Below are 23368 nucleotides of genomic sequence, written 5' to 3' on the forward strand. Positions count from 1 at the left end.
TGCTCTACCAACTGAGCTACCCAAGCACACGCCCCGTCCTCACAGCTTCACTTCTGCCAGTACCTCGTCTCCTACCTTCCAACTTTACAGAAGCTCTCCTGCGAACCCTGCAGAACTAGCACTCCTGAAAGAAAGGATACTGCGGAGACATGGCTTAGCCACAGCCTGGGGGATGTTTCCAGAATGAGATTTTCACTCTGCTGCGGAGTGTGCGCTGATATGAAACTTCCTTGCAGATTAAAACTGGTAGGTAGGAGACGAGATACTGGCAGAAGTGAAGCTGTGAGGACGAGGCATGAGTCGTGCTTGGGTAGCTCAGTTGGTAGAGCACTTGCCCGCGAAAGGCAAAGGTCCCGAGTTCGAGTCTCGGTCCGGCACACAGTTTCAATCTGCCAGGAAGTTTCATATCAGCGCACACTCCGCTGCAGAGTGAAAATCTCATTCTTCTAAATACTACCCTGTTGAAAAATGACACCGACATTGTGTCGCATGAGAGAACACATAGTGATGCATGATGTCTGGGACATACCGCTGTGCCATCAGAGTTTCCTAAGTCAGTATACCAGTCTAAAGTGATATCCTACGGTCCCCTGCAGCATGGCTCCAGAGGAAACACAGCTGTGCTTATCCAAAACAGTGGAATAATGAGACCTCTCTCGAGATCACTGGCATACTCACTGACTATTGTTATTAGGGTAGAGCAGAAATGCAAAAAAATGGCTCTGAGCACTATGGGACTCAACTTCTGAGGTCATCAGTCCCCTAGAACTTAGAACTACTTAAACCTAACTAACCTAAGGACATCACACACATCCATGCCCGAGGCAGGATTCGAACCTTCGACCGTAGCGGTCGCGTGGTTCCAGACTGTAGCGCCTAGAACCGCTCGGTCACCCCGGCCGGCCAGCAGAAATGCAATTCACTGCTGAACACAACGGAACGCCATCGATCATCGTTTCTCTCGGTCACGGTATCACGATAAACGCAGTCAATTTTGTTGTGGTGTTAACGACAGTCTATGTAGCGACGGTTAACTGTCTATTCCAGCTAGTTTCCGACCAATGGTGTGTGATGGCTTAGAATCTAATGGGGAGTCCATTACCTGTTCTCGGATGTCGGCTGCAGGTTGGAAGGGATTATGATGGGCGCGCTGTACAACATGCGATCCTTTTCTCGTGGTGATGAAACAGAGTCTACTGGAACCTTAACGAGTATGCCTGCCCTCACATCCCCGTGCAGACCAAAATCGGACAAATATAGATATCGCACTATTCGACCAGCCGGCCAAAAGGAGGCCGCGATAAGGCCCCTCTTTTCATTGTCTCAGGTGCTGATTACATGGTCTCGCACGAAGATCCTGCATAATCGTGTCCTACACAATGTCACTCAACATCTGACGTCATTCAAATCTCTTACATACCCCACCAGGACCGACAACTAGACTAAATAAGAAAAACATAACATAGTCTGGTATGTAAGTTTAACAGTTGACATATCCACCGACAGTGTGCACATGTACGAAGCTACGAGGGGATTCCAATAATTAATGCAATATTTTTTCTGAAAGCAGATTGGTTTCATTCCAGATTCTAATATTCCATATTACGAGGCGTGTGTTTTAAGTAAGGTCAGTTTTGTTGTAGACACTAGTAGTTCGCGCGCATACAGCAACGAGCGCGTGCGTCGTGTACCGGCATGACTCGGGAAAACTGTGCTCAGTTTCAGCTCTGTAGGTAACCGGTACGGTTCTGGTCCGTGTTTTCAAAATGGTTAAGATTATAAACTCGCCCGCCGCGTGTGAAGTTCGCTAGTGATACGGTTTTCGTCAGCGAGGAACCTGCCTGCTGCAGAAATTCATCATCAGATTTGCGAAGTGTACGGTGATACTGTTATGGGTGACAGCAAAGTGCATAAGTGGGTACGAAAATTCAAAGATGGCAGTGACAGCGTCCATGATGTCCGCTCTGGTCGCCCTTCTTTGATTACAGATGATTTGGTGGCTTCTGTTGGAGCGAGGATTCGTGAGAACAGGAGCTTCACATAACAGGTCTTTCAAACGAATTTCCTGACGTGTTGAGATCAGTGCTTTACAACATTGGTTCTGAACACCTAAAGTTTAGGAAACTGTGCTCCCGTTGGGTCCCGAAACTCCTAACAGAGGACCACAAAAACCAAAGGTTTGAAGTTCCTGACTCGTTATCACGAAGAAGGTGACGGCTTCTTGAGTCATGGACTGTGCGGCTGGTCTCGGCGGACGTTCGAGTCCTCCCTCGGGCATGGGTGTGTGTGTTTGTCCTTCGGATAATTTAGGTTAAGTAGTGTGTAAGCTTAAGGACTGATGACCTTAGCAGTTAAGTCCCATAGGATTTCACACACATTTGAACATTTGAACTTCTTGAGTCAGATCGTAACTAGAGACGAAACATGGGTTTCGCATATCACTCCTGAATCGAAGCAACAGAGCATGGAATGGAGACACACACACTCGCCTGTAAAGGTGAAGGCCAAACAGACTCTGTCCCAGATCAAAGTAATGGCGTCGGTGTTTTGGGATAGGCATGGTGTTTTGTTGGTCGACTTCATGCAACGGGGAACCACTATCAATGCAGAAGCATACTGCCAAACCCTGAGACAGCTACGCAGAGCGATTTAAAAAATGGAATTGTCCTTCTCCATGACAATGCAAGCTCTCACACAGCAGGTCAGACCCGAGATTTATTGGACAGGTTTGGCTGGGAAGTTTTAGACCACCCACCCTACAGTCCTGATCTTGCTCCGAGCGATTACCATCTGTTCCTCCACCTCAAATAACAGCTCAGTGACAATCGTTACAATGACTATGACGACGTGAAAACAGCAGTGAACTCTTGGTTATCGGAGCAGGCGACAAATCTTTATGAAGAGGGTACTTTAAAATTGGTTGAGAGGTATAAAAGTCTTTCAACACACTTGGCAACTATGTCGAAAAACAGCGTGGAGTATGTACTTTCTGAAAATAAATTTACTTGTTTGAAATATCCTTTTCTTGTGTGCTTACGTTCAGACGGACCTTACTTAAAAAACAGAGGTCGTATTTCCCACTCTTTTGGCTACAAAACCCTATTTTGAATATCATCACCGTTCAATGCTGCAGCCTTACGCCACCTTACTGAGAGGGCCTGTAAGCCCACATGGTACCACTCGACTGGCCGCTGTTCGGAGCCAGCATCTTGCTGTGTCAATAACTTCCTCATCATCCACGTACAGTATCCTGCGGACTGCATCTTTCATTGGGCCAAATAGATGGAAGTCAGAAGGTCCGAAACGCGGACTGTAGGGTGGGTGAGGAAGAAGAGTCCAGTGAAGTTTGAATAGCACCTCTCGGCTGCATAGGCTCGTGTGACGCATTGCGTTGTCACGAATAAGTTCATTTCCATTTTCGTGGCAACAAACACGCTGAAGTAGAATCTTCAATTTATTGATGGTAGTACAACCCAGCGGGCGCACAGCTTTGAGTATCCAAGCTGGTGGACGAGTGTGTCAGCTCTACCAACATAGACGTCCAGTTGTGCAGCGAAGTTTTGATTGTGATCCGAAGGAGAGTGTCCGCACGTTCCAACACTCCAGGAATCACTGCTATGTGCGGCTAGTCGTCACTCGGGGGCTCTGCTCAATCTTGTTGCAATGCTGACAGACGCCTCGAACAACAACTCATCGTGCTTTTCCTCAGTCAGGTCTCGGTAGACATTCTGCAAGCTCATATAAATATCAGCGATGCTCTGGCTTTCCGTCAGAAGAAACTCAATGACAGTTCTCTGTTGGAACGCCTCTCCGTGGCAGACGCAGAGGTTACGTACAGCGCCGCCAAGTATCGGAACATCATAAAACTGTCAGGGCTGAAGCGGGAATGTTCCACGATATCCCTCGACAAATTTCCCATTTTTTCGACTGAAACTGACCGAGAAAGTGTTGTATTAGTTATTGGACGTCCCTTGTACATTAACATCTGATCATGTCCTCTGGGTGCTTAACTTTTTCGTCAGGAACTGTATCCCACGATATGAGCATGGGGCAAATATTAGTGATTCGAGATCTTCCTTCAGGGTTACCAGTAATTAGTGTTTCACTCGTGCGAAATTCGTGACTGGGATAGAAAAGCGGGAAACTGAGAGTGGTACACAAAGTGCTCTGGGGCACGTACCATAGTGTGGCTTGTGGAATATACACTCACGCTCATAAATTAGGGATAATTGCAGAATGTGGTGCCACAAAACGTGGCACTACGCAAAACTGGCGCTAATAGCATAGGCACATTGGGAACACACACGACACAGATCTGTAAGTCCACGGTATTCGTGATAAGTTGAGAAAACCGTCCCGAAACACATGTGCTACAAAACGCCACTGTTTACTGCACATGTACCCCGATATTAATATGGGATATGATCACCATGCACACGTACACAAGCCGCACGACGGGTTGGCATACTCTGGATCAGGTGGTCGAGCAGCTGCTGAGGTATAGCCTCCCATTCTTGCACCAGTGAGCACCAGTGACTGTCGGAGCTCCTGAACTGTCGTAGGGGTTTGAAGACGTGCAGCGATATGTCGACCGAGAGCATCCCAGCTCGATGGGGTTTAGGTCTGGAGAATAGGCAGGCCACTCCATTCACCTGATATCCTTTGTTTCAAGGTACTCCTCCACGATGGCAGCTTGGTGGGGCCGTTCGTTATCATATATCAGGATGAAGGTGGGACCCACTGCACCCCTGAAAAGGTGGACATACTGGTGCAAAATGACGCCCCGATGCACCTGACCTGTTACAGTTCCTCTGTCGGACATACAAGGGTGTACGTGCACCAATCTTAATCCCACCTCACACCATCAAACCACGACCTCCATACAGGTCCCTTTCAAGGACATTAAGCGGTTGGAACCTGGTTCCTTGTTCACGCCGGATGAAAATCCGGCAAGACTCACTGTTTAGACTCTACCTGGACTCGTCCGTGAACATGGGACCACTGTTCCAATGTCCATGTACTGCTTTCTTGACACCAGGTGTTACGGGCTCTCCTGTGACCAGGGGGCAGTGGAATGCACCTTGCAAGTCTACGGGCGAGTAAACCATGTCTATTCAGTCGTCTGTAGACTGTGTGTCCGGAGACAGCTGTTCCAGTAGCTGTGGTAAGGTCCCGAGCAAGGCTACCTGCAGTACTCCGTGACCGTCTGCGGGCATTCATGGTGAGATGTCGGTCTTCTTGTGGTGTTGAACACTGTGGACGTCCCATACTGTAGCACCTGACACGTTTCCTGCCTGCTGGTATCGTGGCCATGATCTTGAGATCACACTTTGTGGCACACGGAGGGCCTGTGCTACAACTTGCTGTGTGTGACCAGCCTCTAGTCGCCCTAGTATTCTACCCGTCATCAGTATATGCTCTTTGAGCCATTTTCAATCCACAGTCATGTCTGCACACTTACTCGCTGCATCGTACTCTGACATGTACCAACACACCTCTGTGTATGTGGACTGCTGCCAGCGCCACCGTGCGACGAACGCAGGTCAAATGCCTCACATGGTCATACCCCGAGGTGATTTAAACCCGCAAACCGCCCACCAGAGCGTTGTTTTACCATGTACCAGCACTATTCTTAATTTATGAGCGTGAGTGTAGATTAGGTGTAACAAGTGCTACTAACTCCAGGTGGCGCATGCGCCACATGCTGAGCAGCGTGGCGATGACGGCGGCCGAGTAGAGCGTGAGCTCGCAGGCGTTGATCTGGAGCAGCGCGCGGTCGCGGCTCAGCACGCAGAACAGGATGAGCGACAGGATGGTGAGCACGAGCACCAGCACGCCGGCGAACAGGCCCTTGTGCGCGCTCGCGCAGTCCACCGAGATCTGCTGGCCCGACTGCCCGCCGGGGTACAGCGCCGGCTGCAGCGCCGACGGCGCCTGCCACACAAACACTCACATTCACTTGTTGTGCCGACTCCACAGGAAGGTGCAGAGATACACTGAAATAATGTTGCAACAGCAGCACATAAAGATAAACAGATGAGAATACTAGAGAACTTCGTTCTTGGTCCCAGTCTTATTGCGCCCTCTTGGTTCATACATAGCGTATATTACCCGTCTTTCCCTTTACTTCACCTTTTATTATTCACAGGATTTCGAACATCTTTCGCCACTTTTCACTATCGAACTCTTTATCGAGATCAGAAAATTCTATGAACATGCACTGATATTTCGACATTCTTGCCTCCAATATCAATCGCAACGTCGGAACTGCCTCTCTGGTGCCTCTACCTTTCCTTAAACCAAACTGATTGTTGTCTAACACATTCTCAATGTCCTTTTTCGATTCTTCTGCGTATTATTCTTGTCAGCAACGTGGATGGATCAGCTGCATGGTAATGCAAGAAAACATTTTAGAAAGGCCCACACTAATATTAAAGTACTTTACACATTCGCATGCGCTCTGGTCATCTTTGTCATGCGAAATGGCTGTCTTCTTGTGGCGTATTCAGTTACCTCTATAGCAGTAGCTCCTTAGAGCTTGTTAACGGCTGTACTTGCAGAGGACAGTTAAAACACGACACAACAACCAACTCTAGTGAGCAGTTGAAACGAAGTGGTGTTTAAAACAAAGCTGGTTTCGATTTTTAACTATTGATGTGTCGACCACGGTGTTATTTGTCACAAGTAGTGACTTCTACACATCTTGTTGTCGCATTTGGGGAGTTGGTCGAGGAAATATATTATAATAAGAGGGACTGTGACAATTTGATTATAAAAACGACAGTATAAAAGTTATTTTGATGAATTGCAAATTAAAATCGATAATTAAATTCAAAAAAAGCTTTGTTTTGACCGCCGTTTTGTTTCATCTTCATAGTAGGGTTGGTTATATGTGCGTTGACTATGATGGCGTGTTGTAACTGTCCTTTACAAGTTCGTCGACGGTGGTTAATAAGGTGCAAGGAGCTGTAGCAATGGAGATGGTTGAGAACATCACAAGAAGAGGAGGAAACATAACCACATCACATGCCAAACTGAAAGAACTTTCATATGTATGTGTCCTTTTGTAATATGTTTTTTGCATTGTGATTGTAGCTTGAAGATAATGTTTGTAGCTCGAAATGTGTTGCTTCATGTTGTGACTGGCAATTGTCTCTGAAAAACCTTTTGACATTTTTGAACGTAGTTCTCTACCTTTTATGGATTCTTCTGTTCTCTTCAACAATCATCTTTATCGCTAATTCTACATCTCACATGTCAAATACCTAGTTCGCTGAAAATCACTTATTTACATCCACCTAAAAAAGCAACAATGCACATATTTCTATCATCACCATACCAGAACATACGGCTTGTCTGTACCAAGCCGTACCTTATTCACCTCAAGGAACTCAGTATCCCATAGCAAAATACAATCAGCCGACTACCGGAATCTTAATAGAAACTTACATCTTTCACCATCAACAGTTTCCTCCTATCGTTTGCTGTCCATTAATCGCGGCTCTATCAATCAAATTTCGTGAAATCAACCACTGGAAAACAACCCTGGTAGCCGAAACCGCACGTTGTGCTCGGAAATAAAAGCGCTGCTTGTGCTGTTATTTAATTCCTCCCAACAGTCACCCTGTAGCTCCAGTTACAATGACCCCTTTGAACGAAATGGCGCAGTTCACTGAGTACGTATCGGTAGGATTACGTCTCAAACTGCCATGCGGTCAAACAAAAACAGAATGGTCGCATTTTTCCTCATCATTTGTTCAAATGGCTCTGAGAACTATGGGTCTTAAGGGGAGTAGGACGTCAAACGGACCGACTTGGAGCAGGAGAGGCATCACAGGACATTTTAGTTTCCAGTGTCTATACTTTTACAAATAAATTCATAAAACTTTGTCAGCATCAACAGGAAGGATTCAGGATTCACACTCATTGCAATGGAAGTTCGAAAACATAACAAAATAAATTTTTTTACGTGTGAAATTTCATCATTTTTTCACTTACTAATCGCTGCATTTATTACTATAGGTACACTTTTCTTCATAAGTTAAAGAGATTCTTCGATACATTTTGCACAGTATACATACCATACTTACAGGTGTATGAAACTCTAGAATTTATTTAAATTATGAACAAACGAATGAGCTGTTATATTTTAAACTTCGTGTTTAGAAAAAACACAAATTTTATGGTTCATTACCTCAATTTTTACCACAGTTTTTAATAGATTTGGAAAATTCTAGAGTTTCATAGACCTTTATGTATGGTTTCTATGCTGTGCAAAATTCATGGAAGAATCTCTCTTACTTATGAAGAAAAATGTACCTATAGCAACAAATGCTGTCATTAGTAAGTGAAAAAAATGATGAAATTTCACATGTAAAAGAAATTACTTCGTTATGTTTTCGAACTTCCACTGCTATGAGTGTGAACTCTGAATCCTTCCTGGTCATCCTGACAAAGTTTTATGAATTTATTTGTAAAAGTGTAGACAGTGGAAATTAAAATGTCATGTGGTGCCTCTCCTGCTCCAAGTCGGCCTATTTGACGTCCTACCCCTCTTAACATCTGAGGCCATCAGTCTCCTAGAACTTAGAACTACTTAAACCTAACTAACGTAAGGGCATCACGCACATCCACGTTCTTACCAAGTCCCGTAAGTCTTCCATGAGTAATGAGTGTGTTGGGGTGGGACACTACGAATGTAGTGTGTGGACATACAAGGTGAGAATGTGGGTCTCGCGGGAGGCGTGCGTGAGATAGTCCCTGCAGTCGCGCTATCCTCTGTGCCCTCGGTGGCTCAGATGGAATAAGCGTCTGCCATGTAAGCAGGAGATCTAGGGCTCCAGTCCAGGTCGGGGCACACATTTTCACCTGTCCCCGTTGATATATATCAACGCCCGTCAGCAGCTGAAGGTATTAATATAATTCTAATTTCGTTCTAGACGGCTGCAGGTTATCAATGGTGTCTGTTCTTTCGGACATGTCCTAACGAACAGACATCATATCCATATAAGAAGAAGTATGTCGTCATTACGAAGTGTAGTTAGTAGATGGATGGGACAGCAGTATACCTTGGTAGTGCTGATCTTGTTGCCGTAGGCACCAGAGTAGCTCTGTCGGCCCCTGGAGTAGGCGTTGACGTCCTTCCACATGGCGTAGAGGATGACGGCGCAGATGAGGGAGTACTCGATGGTGCAGGGGAACAGAAAGGGCGACGCATTCTGCACCAGCGAGCCCATGATGTTGGAACGCCGGCACTCGCGCAGGTCTTGAAGACCCTTCAGTCGCCCGAATTCGCTGCAACACATTGTGGCCACCGTACATGAGACGGTATCATATAAAATCATCTGACTGGCACTGTAGATCTATACTAGCTAGAAAACACGGCTGTAACAAGAATGAGAAGTCCAAAGCACGACTGTACGAGATTACGCATCAACTTTCAATTATGAACTCGATAAAATAAACTTAATAAACAAAATGGCTCAGCCCTCTAATAAAGTAGAGTATCATGCGACAAATCATTTTCTTCATTTGAAGGAGTACAATGTTGCTATAATTGATGATGAGTTTGCGTATTGTTATCGTGCATTTCCAATACCGTATTACACGGTGTTTAGGTGGCGCACAGTTCCAGTGTGATCAGATAATTCTGAATGACGAAGAACGAAGTGGCAGGCCATCTCTTTGTGAATAATCAAAGAACAAGAAAACTGGAAGCCCTGACGATCGAATACCGGTGAGTCACAGTTGACGCTCGTACTTCCAGGACAGTCACATTTGCTGTGGTTGCTTCCGACATCCCCCCCCCCTCTCCCCCACCCCGCCCCACCCCTCCCCCGTAGTCTCATGACATTGCAACCATGCAACCATTGACTTATGTTACAACGGAAAAAAGGGAAAAGTTCGCAAAAGTTCCCAGTTTCTTGTATGCAATAATTCTTTTAGTGTTGTGAGAAGCCCCTGGACGAACGATTATTCGGAGAATGTATTTATTTGTTATCAAATAATACTTATTTGGTCCACCTTCCATTCTGTAAGCTCTCCTGAGTGGTTGGATTGATGAATCAGACTGTTTCGGAGGTTCCGTGGGCAACGAGGGAATCAACGCCTGTGTGCATAAGCTATACCAGCCCTACAATATTCTGGTGGTTGTGGGGCTAATGGTAAACGCAGTGTGTGTCAGGAACGTTTCATTTCTTTTGAAACTCGGAGTCCCGCAGTAAGCAGTCGCTAGCAGAACTAGTTCGCGCCACCACTTAAGCTTTGGTTGGCATCTCGTAAGTGAAGCTCGGTATCTTCCTTCAGTTTGCTGACGTAGGTTGGAATTAGGCACTGAGTTGTTTGATCGTGTAGCAGCTTTCGGTAGATGTCCATTCAGAGCTGAAATTAATTGTTGTACAGTCACATTTACAGCTGTCTTTAAACAATTTGCACTCATAGAATGCGGATGGGGGAGGGAGGAAGAGGGGGAGCTTTCGTCCGTGAGAAGATGCACCCACGTGTGCGTATAGATCAGTGAAAAAGGAAAGATGAGGAAGATTGAAATCCCATAGAAGCGACGTCATTAGAGACGGATCGCAAGGTCTTCATCTACATCTATACCCGCAAGTCTCCTTGCTGTGTTTGGTGCAAAGATACTTTGTATACTACTGTCATCTCAACCCTGTCCTATTACAGTCGTGAACAGTTAGTGAGGAGAAAAGTTGCCGGTAAGCTTCTGTTCTGCATAGAAACTCTCTATCTTTATCTTCAACACCTTTCTGCGAGATGTACATAGCAGGAAGCAATATATTAGTTCACCCTTCTAGGAACGTATGCTCTTTGAATTTCAACTTGCAGCGTCTGCCACTGGAGTTCGTTGATCATCTGTATGACGCTTTCGCGCATCCTGCTTTTCTCTATTTTGTCTACCAGTCTTATCTGGTACGGATTCCATAATGATCAGCAATATTCAAGTATTGGTCGAATGAGTGTTTTGTAAGCTACTTCCTTTGTTGATGGTCTACATTTCCTGAAGAATTTTCCAATGAGTCTCAGTCTGACATTTTCAAATCAACCAACCCGGTATTTGCCTGTAAATATTTAGAGAAATCACGGGAAACATAAATCTGGATGAACGAACGGAGGTATGAACTGTCGTTCTTCCGAAAGCATGTCCAGTGTGCTAACCATTCCGCCACCCCGTATGGCACATGAATCAGCCAGTTTATTATTTCGTGCACTGGCTTAGTCCTAAATTAAATTCGTGTTTCTTCCTGAAATTTTTGAAGTGCTTTCCTTCGGAATTTGCGCCTTCTGACGCGTTCATTCATACTTTAGTCTAGATTCTTTGTTAGTAGTCATGCCAAGTGGTGAATTTCTAAGTCGAAGCTCGCCCTGAATTGCGTAAATGAAAATACACACATCTTCAGAAAAAACGGAACATCTTGAACGACTAGAGACCGGATGTTCATATTGACAGGACAGGTATGTTCTGCAGAAATTATTATTGTTTGAAACATGTTGGGCAGCGGGTTCAAGGACTTAGATATCGCAGCACAACACAACTTACCGGTAAAATGTCTTTGCGGCTCTCTTTGTCTCTGTAAATCGAAGGTAATGGATCAGTGTGACTTGGGCAGGCATGGAGGATTCCTCGCAGACGTATGCGCGAACCGTCCCATCAAATCAGTGAGTTTGAGAAAGGGTACATTATTGGACTATCCATCCGCGAAATTGCTGCTCGTGTGAGACGTAGTGTTATGACAGTGCAATGGGTGTGTGCATAATGGTTCACGGAATATCGTAGAACATGAAGAGATGAATCAGGTTACACCACCCGGACCACCACAGGAGGAGATAGACACCTCATCTGAATGGCGTCGCAGGATAGATCTGCGTCTTCCTCTGCTCTGGCGCAACAGTACGATACTGTAACGTATCGCACACTATCAGGGCTGGCAGTCCGTCGCCGTTCATTACTGCATGGGTTACGTGCGCGTCGTCCACTTCTCCGCCGACCTTTGACGAATGTGCAGAAACATGCTTGACGGCAATAGTGTGCGGAACGACGTCACTGGAGTCATGAATGGCATCAGACGGTGTTTTCACACAAATCCAGGTTCCCTTTGTTTGAAAATGATGGCTCTATTTTGGTTCGCCACAGACAGGGTGAGAGGCGTCATGGTAACTTAAATTCGCACAAGACGTATATTGTCAACTGAAGGCCTTATGGCGTCGGGTGCTATTGGACACAACCACAGATCACACCCAATGCTTGTCCAGGGGACTTTCACAGCTGTGACCTACGCGAATGACGTCTTGCAACCCGTAGCCATACCCTTTCTGCACAACACCCCAAACGGCATTTTTCAGCAAGACAATGCACGGGCACGTGTTGCTGTACGAACACGTCCCTTCTTTGTGTCACAGGATGTCAGCATTTTTCTCTGTCCCGCCAGATCACCAGTCTTGCTACCAACAGAAAATGTGTGGGATATGGCGAAACAATGGGTGCAGCACTGTGACCCAGTGACAACCACCGTAGATGAACTGTGAAACCGGGTGAATGTACCATGGATGGCTATACCACAGGACGCCATTCGCGCCTTATACGCTTTGGTGCCATCACGCATGTAACAAGTTATCGAAGCCAATGGTGGGCCCTGTGCTAAACATTTCTGTGCTAAACATTTCTGCAGAACACACTAACGTACATGTCCTGCGAATGTGAACGTCCTATCTTCAGTCGTTCAATGTGTTCGGTTTTTTTTATGAACATGAGTGTACTACCGCCCTCAGCTACCGCATTTAGTTACATCGCACTCGCCTCTTTGGAAATATTTTATCTATTTCCACTCAATGGTGAACATACTCGTAATATGAGGAACCTGTCACGAATACCACATCTTGCATTCAGTGAGCAATATTATGCTTCATAGTGTCGTGCATAAAATTATAGGCCGAACGAGTACCGGCATGTGTATCAGATTTCTCCTCATATACAGAGTGAGTCACCTAACGTTACCGCTGGATATATTTCGTAAACCACATCAAATACTGACGAATCGATTCCACAGACCGAATGTGAGGAGAGGGGCTAGTGTAATTGGTTAATACAAACCATAAGAAAATGCACGGAAGTATGTTTTTTAACACAAACCTACGTTTTTTTTTAAATGGAACCCCGTTAGTTTTGTTAGCACATCTGAACATATAAAGAAATACGTAATCAGTGCCGTTTGTTGCATTGTAAAATGTTAATTACATCCGGAGATATTGTAACCTAAAGTTGACGCTTGAGTACCACTCCTCCGCTGTTCGATCGTGTGTACCGGAGAACACCGAACTACGTAGGGATCCAAAGGGAAGGGTGATGGACCTTAGGTACAGAAGAGACTGGAACAGCACATTACGTCCACATGCTAACACCTTTTAATTGGTCTTTTTCACTGACGCGCATGTACATTGCCATGAGGGGTGAGGTACACGTACACACGTGGTTTCCGTTTTAAATTACGGAGTGGAATAGAGTGTGTCCCGACATGTCAGGCCAATAGATGTTCAATGTGGTGGCCATCATTTGCTGCACACAATTTGCAATCTCTGGCGTAATGAACGTCGTACACGCCGCAGTACATCTGGTGTAATGTCGCCACAGGCTGCCACAACACGTTGTTTCATATCCTCTGGGGTTGTAGGCACATCACGGTACACATTCTCCTTTAACGTACCCCACAGAAAGGAGTCCAGAGGTGTAAGATCAGGAGAACGGGCTGGCCAATTTATGCGTCCTCCACGTCTTATGAAACGCCTGTCGAACGTGTACCTCACCCCTCATAGTAGTGTACATGTGCGTCAGTGAAAAAGACCAATAAAAAGGTGTTAGCATGTGGACGTAATGTGCTGTTCCAGTCTCTTCTGTACATAAGGTCCATCACCGTTCCCTTTGGATCCCTACGTAATTCGGTGCTCTCCGATACACACGAACAGCGGAGGAGTGGTACTCAAGCGTCAAATTTAGGTTACAATATCTCCGGATGTAATTAACATTTTACAATGCAACAAACGGCACTGATTACGTATTTGTTTATATGTTCAGATGCGCTAACAAAACTAACGGGGTTCCATTTAAAAAAACGTAGGTTTGTGTTAACAAACATACTTCCGTGCATTTTTTTTATGGTTTTTATTAACCAATTACACTAGCCCCTCTCCTCAGGTTCGGTCTGTGGAATCGATTCGTCAATATTTGATGTGGTTTACGAAATATATCTAGCGGTAATGTTAGGTGACTCACCCTGTATATAGGATTTAAGGTGTTTTTCACCAGTTCAGTGTCTAACATGCTTATGCTCCCCCTGCCTTTACTCAGGGTGGTCTGATTACAATAGTTCAACACCCACAGATTCCTAGTATATCTACTACACGCTAATTTTAGCGAGTCTTGAGTGCGTTATTTTCGTTGCTTTTTTCACATACCACCCTTTCTACCCACCGTGGAGACTAGCCAAATTACATCTGTCGCAGCGCCTCCCATGCTCACAAATATCTGTTTCTACATTATTATCGTTATCTGTGTTTCATTTGCATAACTAGTTCTTATTTGACTTTTTGTGAAGATCTATGGTAACCATATGTCTTAAGAACAAATATTTGACCATCCTTTGTGATCATTGACCCTCCAGTTTTTATTAACATCTCGTATACATTCAATATTACTCCCTCTCGTAATTTAGGATTTTCCACCGATGTAACTAGTATTTAGAACAGAACATGAAATTAATAGCTGCAATGCGTGTTAGGTCATATGTACTCTCACATATCTTTGAGTCCTTCTGCTTACGAAAGTTATCTGTTGCACATAGAATAGATATTAATGGCATTACTGGATCAATTTAATTAAAAAGATACAGATCTGTTCTAAATTCACGTACTTCACATATGCTCAGCGACACAATGGAGAGAGTTTGCCAGAATGGGCCAGTCTGACAAAACGGGATGACCTCTCTTATCTCTTCAGTAGGTGCTGCCATCCACCGGTTTTTCTACGCTATCACTTCCCCCTTAGACTATGTCAGATTCCAGTGAGCAGATGTTTGTTGTACTTAGTTTAATGAATTGTCCGCTTCAAAATTAATACATAGAAACTATTCTAAACTATTTTTCTCCAGTTTAAATAATATTTTTACCTACTTGTAACAATCAGTACTTAATGGTAAAAAAAAGAAACGTGTGTGAACTCCTAAGGGACCAAACTGCTGAGGTCATCGGTCCCTAGACTTACACTCTACTTAAACTAACTTATGCTAAGAACAACACACGCACTCATGCCCAAGGGAGGACTCCAACCTCTGGCGGGAGGTGGTAATGGCAAGCTGATGTAGTACACTATTAATAGCATTTACGAATGCGAAATAAAAGTTGTATTACTGTGAAACAGTCGCTTTTGGGGCGAATATTTACTTTATAACGCAGAGTTTGCCAAAATGCTGCGTGGTTGGAAAAAACTGGATAGTGACCAGTTATAACCGACTAAGCTCCGTAATTTGCATAACTTACAAATAAAGTATTCCCTTATTTTTTATTCCCTTTGGAGTACGAAAATGAAAATAATCAGTGTAACTGTTATTTACAGTATATAAACGGTAGTTGTTATTTTATTTATATTTATTTCTATTGGAAGGTATGGAAATAGCAAAAGTTCATTCTACATATGTCAAGAAAATTGTTGTGTTTTCTTATTTTGTACTGGTTCGTAAAGAAAGGAAATGTATCATTATTTGAATAGAACAAAAAATTAATTTCTTGTATTAAAAATTTAAATTCCAGGGGAAAATGTGAAAGCGCGTACAACGTTTGCTTTATAGGCCACGAATGGAATGTTTTATTTTCTATTGGGATTGATCCATAAAGAAACAGAAAAATGCAGTAGCTTGTCACTAACATAACCAACTAAAATAATGTCTTTTTTAATTCATCTTAACTGAGATTAGTCCTAAACAAGGAAAATAATTTTTTTATTATTTTTTTCACATTAATTGATACAGTAGGACCACAGAATGACAGTGATGGAGTGTGGAAAGTATGAATCACGTCCATAAGGATGTTTTAAAAGGCATGATATGTTACCGTAAGACATCCAAGGAATATGTAGTTTCACATAGTACTCTACAACCAAGAATATCTGTGAGAAGATGTGCAAGTGATGGTTTGTGTCGATATAAGGCAACACGCTGTCTCCTACAAGAGGAAGAACTAATTAACCATGTCATTACTATGAAAAGTAGATTGTTTGGCCTAAGCTTAAGCCTGAAATGAATTCCGCGGGCTAGACTATGAATCAGCTGAGAGAAATGGCCTTGCACACACTTTAAGCAAACAGAAAAAGATGCCTGGCAAAGTGTGGCTTTAAGCATTTCTAAAGAGGTATTCACGTTTGAGTTCGCGTGCTCCAGAACCCACGTCTGTAGATCGTTGCATGGGTTTCAATCAGTTTGCTGTGCTCAAGTCGTTTTCGCTATTAAAGCAGATTTATGATGAGAACTACCTATCTCCAGGCAGAATCTACAACGTAAATGAGACGGGAATTACAACTATTCCCAAGAAAACATTCGAATATTTGGCATTTAGAGGAGAGACAAGTTGGATGTCTCTCCTCGGCTGAGCGGAAATTTTCGTAGATAGTTCCAGTCAGTTATTCATTTTGCCTGACCATCAAGAGACGGCCATGCAAGCCACACAAAGAGTCTGGAAGTAATTGATTTGACTCGGAGGAGTGATGTCATACTGGCGAACTTTTCGCCCCATACAGCACATCGCTCAGCCATTGGATGTCAGTTTCACGATCCCTGCAAGCATATTCTATTCTGTTGAAGTTGAAATTGGATTCTGAAGCATCCAAGACGTGGTGTTACTATCAGAAAAGCAGGGAAATTGTATGGCGCAGCATTAATCAAGGCCGCCACCTTTCAAACTATCATAAATATATTCTGAGGCACAAAAATTTTCTCTTTCAACCCAAATGTCTTCCTTGATTGGATGTACGCTCCAGCCTATACTATAGACGGACCAATTAAGCAAAAGAGCAGCAACCAACACAAATGGCTCTTGTCATACCCGATACTATCAATTTGCTGCCGACAGAATAAAGCGCTATGAGTTTGATCACAGACGTCAATTGAGTAGACCGAGTGCCTCAAAGTTAAAATTCATTGCATCTTCAAAGAATATTCAAAAGATTTCCTAATCGCGGAGAAAGCAGCAGTGCTGAGCTCTTCTCCTTACACGCAACAACTGACTGATGCAGTAGCAGCTAAGGCTTGTCATCAAAAATAGGAAACACTAAGAATTCCCTATGAAAATGGCAAAAAAGACAAAGGCATCCAAATCAAGAAATTGTGATAAAGTCGACAGTAATTCAGAGAAGAACAGTTGACAAGCATCCTTTATCTACTGCATTGATTTGTCCTCTGACTGAAAATCTGTGGGAGGGTGGATTAAGTGCTCTAAATGTGAAGGCTGAGCTCATGAAACTTGCAGTGATGTTGAACCAGATGATTGAAGAGTTTGAATGTGTTTTTGTAAAACTGTTATTAAATTGTGTACTCTACACCTACATGTAAATAATCCATGTCGTACATACTCTGCTAGCCACCGTATGGTGCATGGTGGAGGGTAACCTGTATTACTACTCTCGTATTGTTTCATATACCGCAATTTCAATGCTGCATTACATGTCTATGATGCGGTAAGGCTACACTCTGTTATTTTTGATGAAATAAGTTACTTAGAAAGATGAAACACAAGAAAGGTTCCATGTGTCCTGTCTTATCTGACTCGTCTAACAAAATGGGGCACTTAACTACGTACTTTACATGACATTACTATCAGATTCTTTACCACATTACTTACTGAAAATTATTTTGATGGGAATTGTAGTTGAGTCCAGATTTAAGCTATATGTAACATATAGACTCTTATTTAACATTAACTTAAACAAAATATGAAATTTTATGTTAAGTATCTCATTTTATCCAACTCTCCCCTAGATGATCAGATGTGAAATATGTTAATCAAAATATCCTTTTCTATCCGATTAACATCCTTGGTCCCACTTTTCTAATCATGAAGTAATATTCTTTTATTAGAAATCACCCCTTTTGGCCTCTAACTTTATTTTCTAATCTTTCATGATGAATATGTACTGTTATTGCCAAATATCCTTTATCGACATTGACTGTAGTAATATACATATATAAATGCAACAATTATAATGAATGTATTGATTATTCTTATGTATTCGGTATTTGTGACATAGATTTTGAAAAAAATCACACATGATTTTAGAATATTTAACAGCTGAATGATTTAACTAGGATTTTTCGTGTTGAAGAATGTTTTACTAACAACTAATTTAATACTTGAATACACAAATAAATTTTTCCCTTATTTATAAGTATTTCTCTGTATGAAACTTTGATCAAGAAATATCTAAAAGACTGTTCCCTTGCTAATGTTTATCTAGGCTTTGTTTCTCTGTGGTGAGTGAAATGCTTGTCAAAATCTGGTGGAACGTTAAACTGTGTAACTCTTGTTTTAATAGTGATTACATTACGAGGAGTATATCTCAATTCAGCCCTGACAAAACATAACGTTTTATATTTTTATAAGTTGCAGCCTTAGCAAAATTTTCATGTGGCCATTTAGTACACTATCATTTCATAATCACTGGATGTTGACAATCCGAAAGACAGCCCTCAATCACTTTTAGAATATGTTTTGTTCTAAGCAGCTCGGGATTTTGTGCCCAAATTTTTTAAGCTCAACACTGCCCCCTAAATCAGCTCTAGAGGATGGTTGATACCCATAGAGCTGGAACATCAGTAGACTTTAATTGCAAGTGGGGGGAAGATTCAAGAGTTCACTTTTCAAATTCCTTTCATAATCCGAATCAGAAAAGTGTACTGAGCATAGACAGGCATCTGTATCTACGCCCATACTCTGCAAACCACTGTTAAGTGAGTGGCAAAAGTACCTCCGATTATACCAATTGCTAGCGTTTCTTCCTGTACCATTCACTTATGGAGCGTGAGATGAATGAGTCTTTAAATGCCTCTGTGCGTACTGTAATTAATCTACTCTTGTCCTCACTTTCCTTAGAGGAGTTATATTAGAGGCTTGTAGTATATTCCTAGAGTCATGGTATTAAGCTAGTTCTTGGAACTTTTTAGTAGGTTTCGCTGGATATTTTGCGTTTGTATTCAAGTGCCTATCAATTCAGTTTCTGCGACAGACTTTCAATGTTCAGATGCGCCCATGATGAACATTAGTAACTGAAAATGAATTGGTACATTTAGTAATTTTGGTCTTATTACTTTTAGGAAATAAATGAACCTTAATTATGAAACTTTTTTCGTTATCTGTAGCTGTTGTTAGAATTCGCGGTTGCACAACAAATTATTATTTTTCGCTGACAACAATTCAAGACACTCTCTCAAGATCCTCAATAAAATGCTACTAATAACGTATCCCCGCACTTAACAGTCACCAACCAAAAACGATCAGACTCATGTAAACAACCTTGCATCCAGTGTAAGACACAACGCAATGGAATATGGCAGTGCCTGGCTACTGAATGGTGATAACGTCGGCTGTGGCGTCAGCGTCGCGGCTTGGCCTTTCGCACAGTCCCCACGATAACCACCGTGTAGTTTAGTAACCGCGGATGAACTTTATGTTAGGGAAGGATCACATTATAAAGGAGAGACGATAATATTAGAAGGAAAATCGTGAAATTGCGCAATTGCCACAGCAGTTTCACTGCTAGTGCAGCATTCTCGGAAAGCTCAGAATGTTGGTATACTATTGTAGTCTTTACAACCTGAGGCATATGGTAGTCAAACCCCCTGTGGAATGGGTGTGATGGATGGTAACTGCTCTGTCATCAAAATATTTGACCCTTGTTAGGACATTACTGGCCAATTCATACGCGATACTGGTAGTGGTTCTTAGTTTCCGCCTAGCCTCAACTTTTCTGTCTCCCTTATGGTGTAGTTTTCTGTACTGTTTTTCATGGCATTGTCTGGATTTTGTGGTGGTTCTAGGTAGAAATAAATAACTTGTGAAACATAGCCGTTGTTGAAATAATTATGTACAGCTTACAGGGACAATGGACGCTCCATACAGTTCCATTTCCACTGTTAGTGACCCGCAGTACTATTCATATATGTGAGCCAATAGACAATTGATTTCAAAAATGATATTTAAATCTATATGGAGAAAATACGATGTACCTGGTTAGTCCTCTGCGCAGTTAACGTTGCATGAGTGGCAGTAAATGATACTGAGTATGTTAGGACATATAAGATCAAATACAGATGATATCCTTCTAGAGGTAACTCAAATTTTGGCTGCCCTGCGCATTACCTTGCACTGAAACCAAGCATGGAGAAGACGTGATGAGTGGACAGACTTGAAGTCCTTTCTTGACATTCAGACAGTCTATATGTGTGTATGTGTCGTACATCAAAGAAATCGTTCAAGGTCTTAGTGCAAAAAATATTCGTCCAAATCAAGAAAAGTGAGTTTTGAAATATGTTTCTCCCGAAGACGATTCCAATCACCTGTCCGTTGCACCACCTTCCTTGCGCTGCTGTTGAAAAGCATGCCATCAGTGTGCCAGGCATCATTTCATGGGACGGTGTCGAAAACTGGACTCCCTGTTCCAAACCAGGTCGCATTTACGATGATGTGGTATGCGAGAAATCTACTTCATATCCTGGAGAACTGTTCAGTAGAGCAGCATGATAATGCACACCTCTGACCCTCACAGAGTTTTGTGGACGGTCTCTCAATTGTTGTTTCCACCACAGCCCGTCAGGTTTCAGACTTAGCGCATGATAACATGTTTGTGACGGTAGCTTGTTAGATGCGAAATGAAAGAAATGTGGGGCAGGAATTGAGATCATCACAAGTACAACACTAATTTACCCTTGAGCATATCAGATCTCTCTCAGATCTGTTTACATCATATGTTGGTAGGTATATTGTCCTTAATTTGTTGTAAGTAAACTGGTAATTCAATCCTGAAGAATTATATATATGTAAATCAAACGTTTTATTAGTACACACATTAAAAATGCTTTGCATTGTCCCGGATCCTAGAATTCCTGAAGACAGACGTTGACTGTGAATATTGTATCACAGACACAGTCCCTTTGACTGTTCAGAGGTGTCACTAAAACCGCCCAAAGATATAAACAACCATGCATGACCAGCATCTATTAGACGGAGGGGGTCCGACAGCCAATCATTTTCGGTCATTCCCCCCAGGATGGAGGTACACGGTTCGTGTTGTCTGTATTTCAACGATGCCTAGACGGTCAATACCGCGGTTCGATCGCGTCCGCGTTGTTACTTTGCGGCAAGAAGGGCTCTCAACAAGGGAAGTGGCCAGACGTTTCGGAATGAACCAAAGCGATGTTGTTCGTAGTTGGAGGAGATACAGAGAGACAGATACAGTCGATGACATGCCTCGCTTAGGCCGGCCAAGGATTACTACTGCAGTGGGTGACCGCTACCTACGAATTAGGGCTCGGAGGAACCCTGACAGCAACGCCATCGTGTTGAACAATGTTTTTCGTGCAGCCACAGGACGTCATGTTACGATTCAAACTATGCGCATGATGCGTAACCTCACTCCCGACGTCCATGGCGAGGTCCATCTTTGCAACCACGACACCATGCAGAGCGGTACAGATGGGCCCAAGAACATGCCGAATAGACCGCTCAGGACTGGCATCACGTTTTCTTCACCGATGAGTGTCGCATATGCCTTCAACGAGACAATCGTCGGAAACGCGTTTGGCGGCAGCCCGGTCAGGCTGAACGCCTTAGGCACACTGTCCAGCAAGTGCAGCAAGGTGCAGGTTCCCTACAGTTTTTAGGTGGCATTATGTGGGGCCGACGTACGACGCTGGTGGTCACGGTAGGCGCCGTAACGGCTGTACGATACGTGAATGCCATCCTCCGACCGATAGTGCAATCATGTCGGCAGCAAATTGGGGAGGCATTCGTCTTGATGGACGAAAATTCGCGACCCCATCGTGCAAATCTTATGAATTACTTCCTTCAGGATAACGACATCGCTCGACTAGAGTGGCCAGCCTATCGAATATGTGTGGGATAGATAGAAAAGGGCTGTTTATGGACGACGTCACCCTCCAACCACTCTGAGGGAACTACGCCAAATCGACGTTAAGGAGTGCGACAATCTTGACCAACAGTGCCTTGATGAACTAATGGATATTATGCCGCGACGAATACAGGCATGCATCAGTGCAAGAGGACGTGCTACTGGGTATTAGATGTACCGGTGATCACAACAATCTGGACCTCCACCTCTGAAAGTCTCGCTGTCTGGTGGTACAAAATGCAATGTGTGGTTTTCATGAGCAATAAAAACGGACGGAAATGATCTTTATGTTGATCTCTATTTCAATTTTCTGTACAGTTTCCGGATCTTTCGGAACCGAGGTGATGCAAAACTTATTTTGATGTGTGAATTAGGCTAGAAACATCACAAAAACTCTTTAGCGTACGACGAATATACTCGTACGGCAACGTAGCCCCTGAGGGCAAACTGTGATGGGAAGGTTTAGGTCCTTCAAAGATCAAGGAAAAGCCGCCCTACCAATTTGATATCCTTTAGAGATGCATTGTAAAATTGTATGTATTTGTCCTCTTTCTTCTTTCTTTCAAATTTTATATAGTTTTATTATGGCTTTATGTGTGTGAACATGTAATGAGCAATTTTTATGTAGGTCAATAAAAATATTATTTCCATTGTCATTCTATGTATATCTTCTGTATATTTCCAGAAGCCTCTGCCCATTAGGGAATATATTATCTGGGTGTCAAAAAATTGTAAGTGAGGAAGTGATGGCTGAGAAGTAAATTGTCTATCAGCGGGACTTGGAGGTAGGAAGACGTTCGGGCACAAAAGTGGGGTAGATTTTCCAAAATTTAATTAGTTTGTGCAAAACAATCACTTTCATTTTTAGTGGAAAGAGGAGAAGTTTGCAAGTTATCAGGGACAGTGTTATGAGATGCAGATCACTGTAAATTTACAGGCGAGGGGCGAGTAGAAATTAAAACATTATGAAAGAGATTGCTGCACATTTGTTGCTGTAATTACTAATACATTGAGAATATGATTGGTTTTGAAAGTAAACGCAGGAGAGGAAGTGCAAGAAACGCGACCCTGGAAAAGAACCCAAGACGTGAGTATTTCAAGATATTCGCAGAGGACTGCAGGAAGAAGAAGCCGAAATACGCCAGACACTCAATAATCCGAAACAACCACATCAGGAGAGTGCTGTTACATCGT

The 23368-nt window shown here is 43.2% G+C and overlaps 1 protein-coding gene across 1 annotated transcript in view; it reads right to left on the reverse strand.

The window, feature by feature from the left end:
• The window catches only part of LOC124605581 (proton channel OtopLc-like), a 111755-nt gene that overhangs the window by 13653 nt on the left and 74734 nt on the right, over window positions 1-23368 (reverse strand). The window contains exons 8-9 of the mRNA XM_047137363.1: window positions 9069-9294; window positions 5681-5934 (exon numbers count right to left, since the gene is read on the reverse strand). Of these exons, the coding sequence (XP_046993319.1) occupies window positions 5681-5934; window positions 9069-9294 (480 nt within the window). The remainder of the gene's footprint in view (window positions 1-5680; window positions 5935-9068; window positions 9295-23368) is intronic.

The sequence above is a fragment of the Schistocerca americana genome, chromosome 3 (assembly GCF_021461395.2).
Source record: "Schistocerca americana isolate TAMUIC-IGC-003095 chromosome 3, iqSchAmer2.1, whole genome shotgun sequence".
Classification (NCBI taxonomy): domain Eukaryota; kingdom Metazoa; phylum Arthropoda; class Insecta; order Orthoptera; family Acrididae; genus Schistocerca; species Schistocerca americana.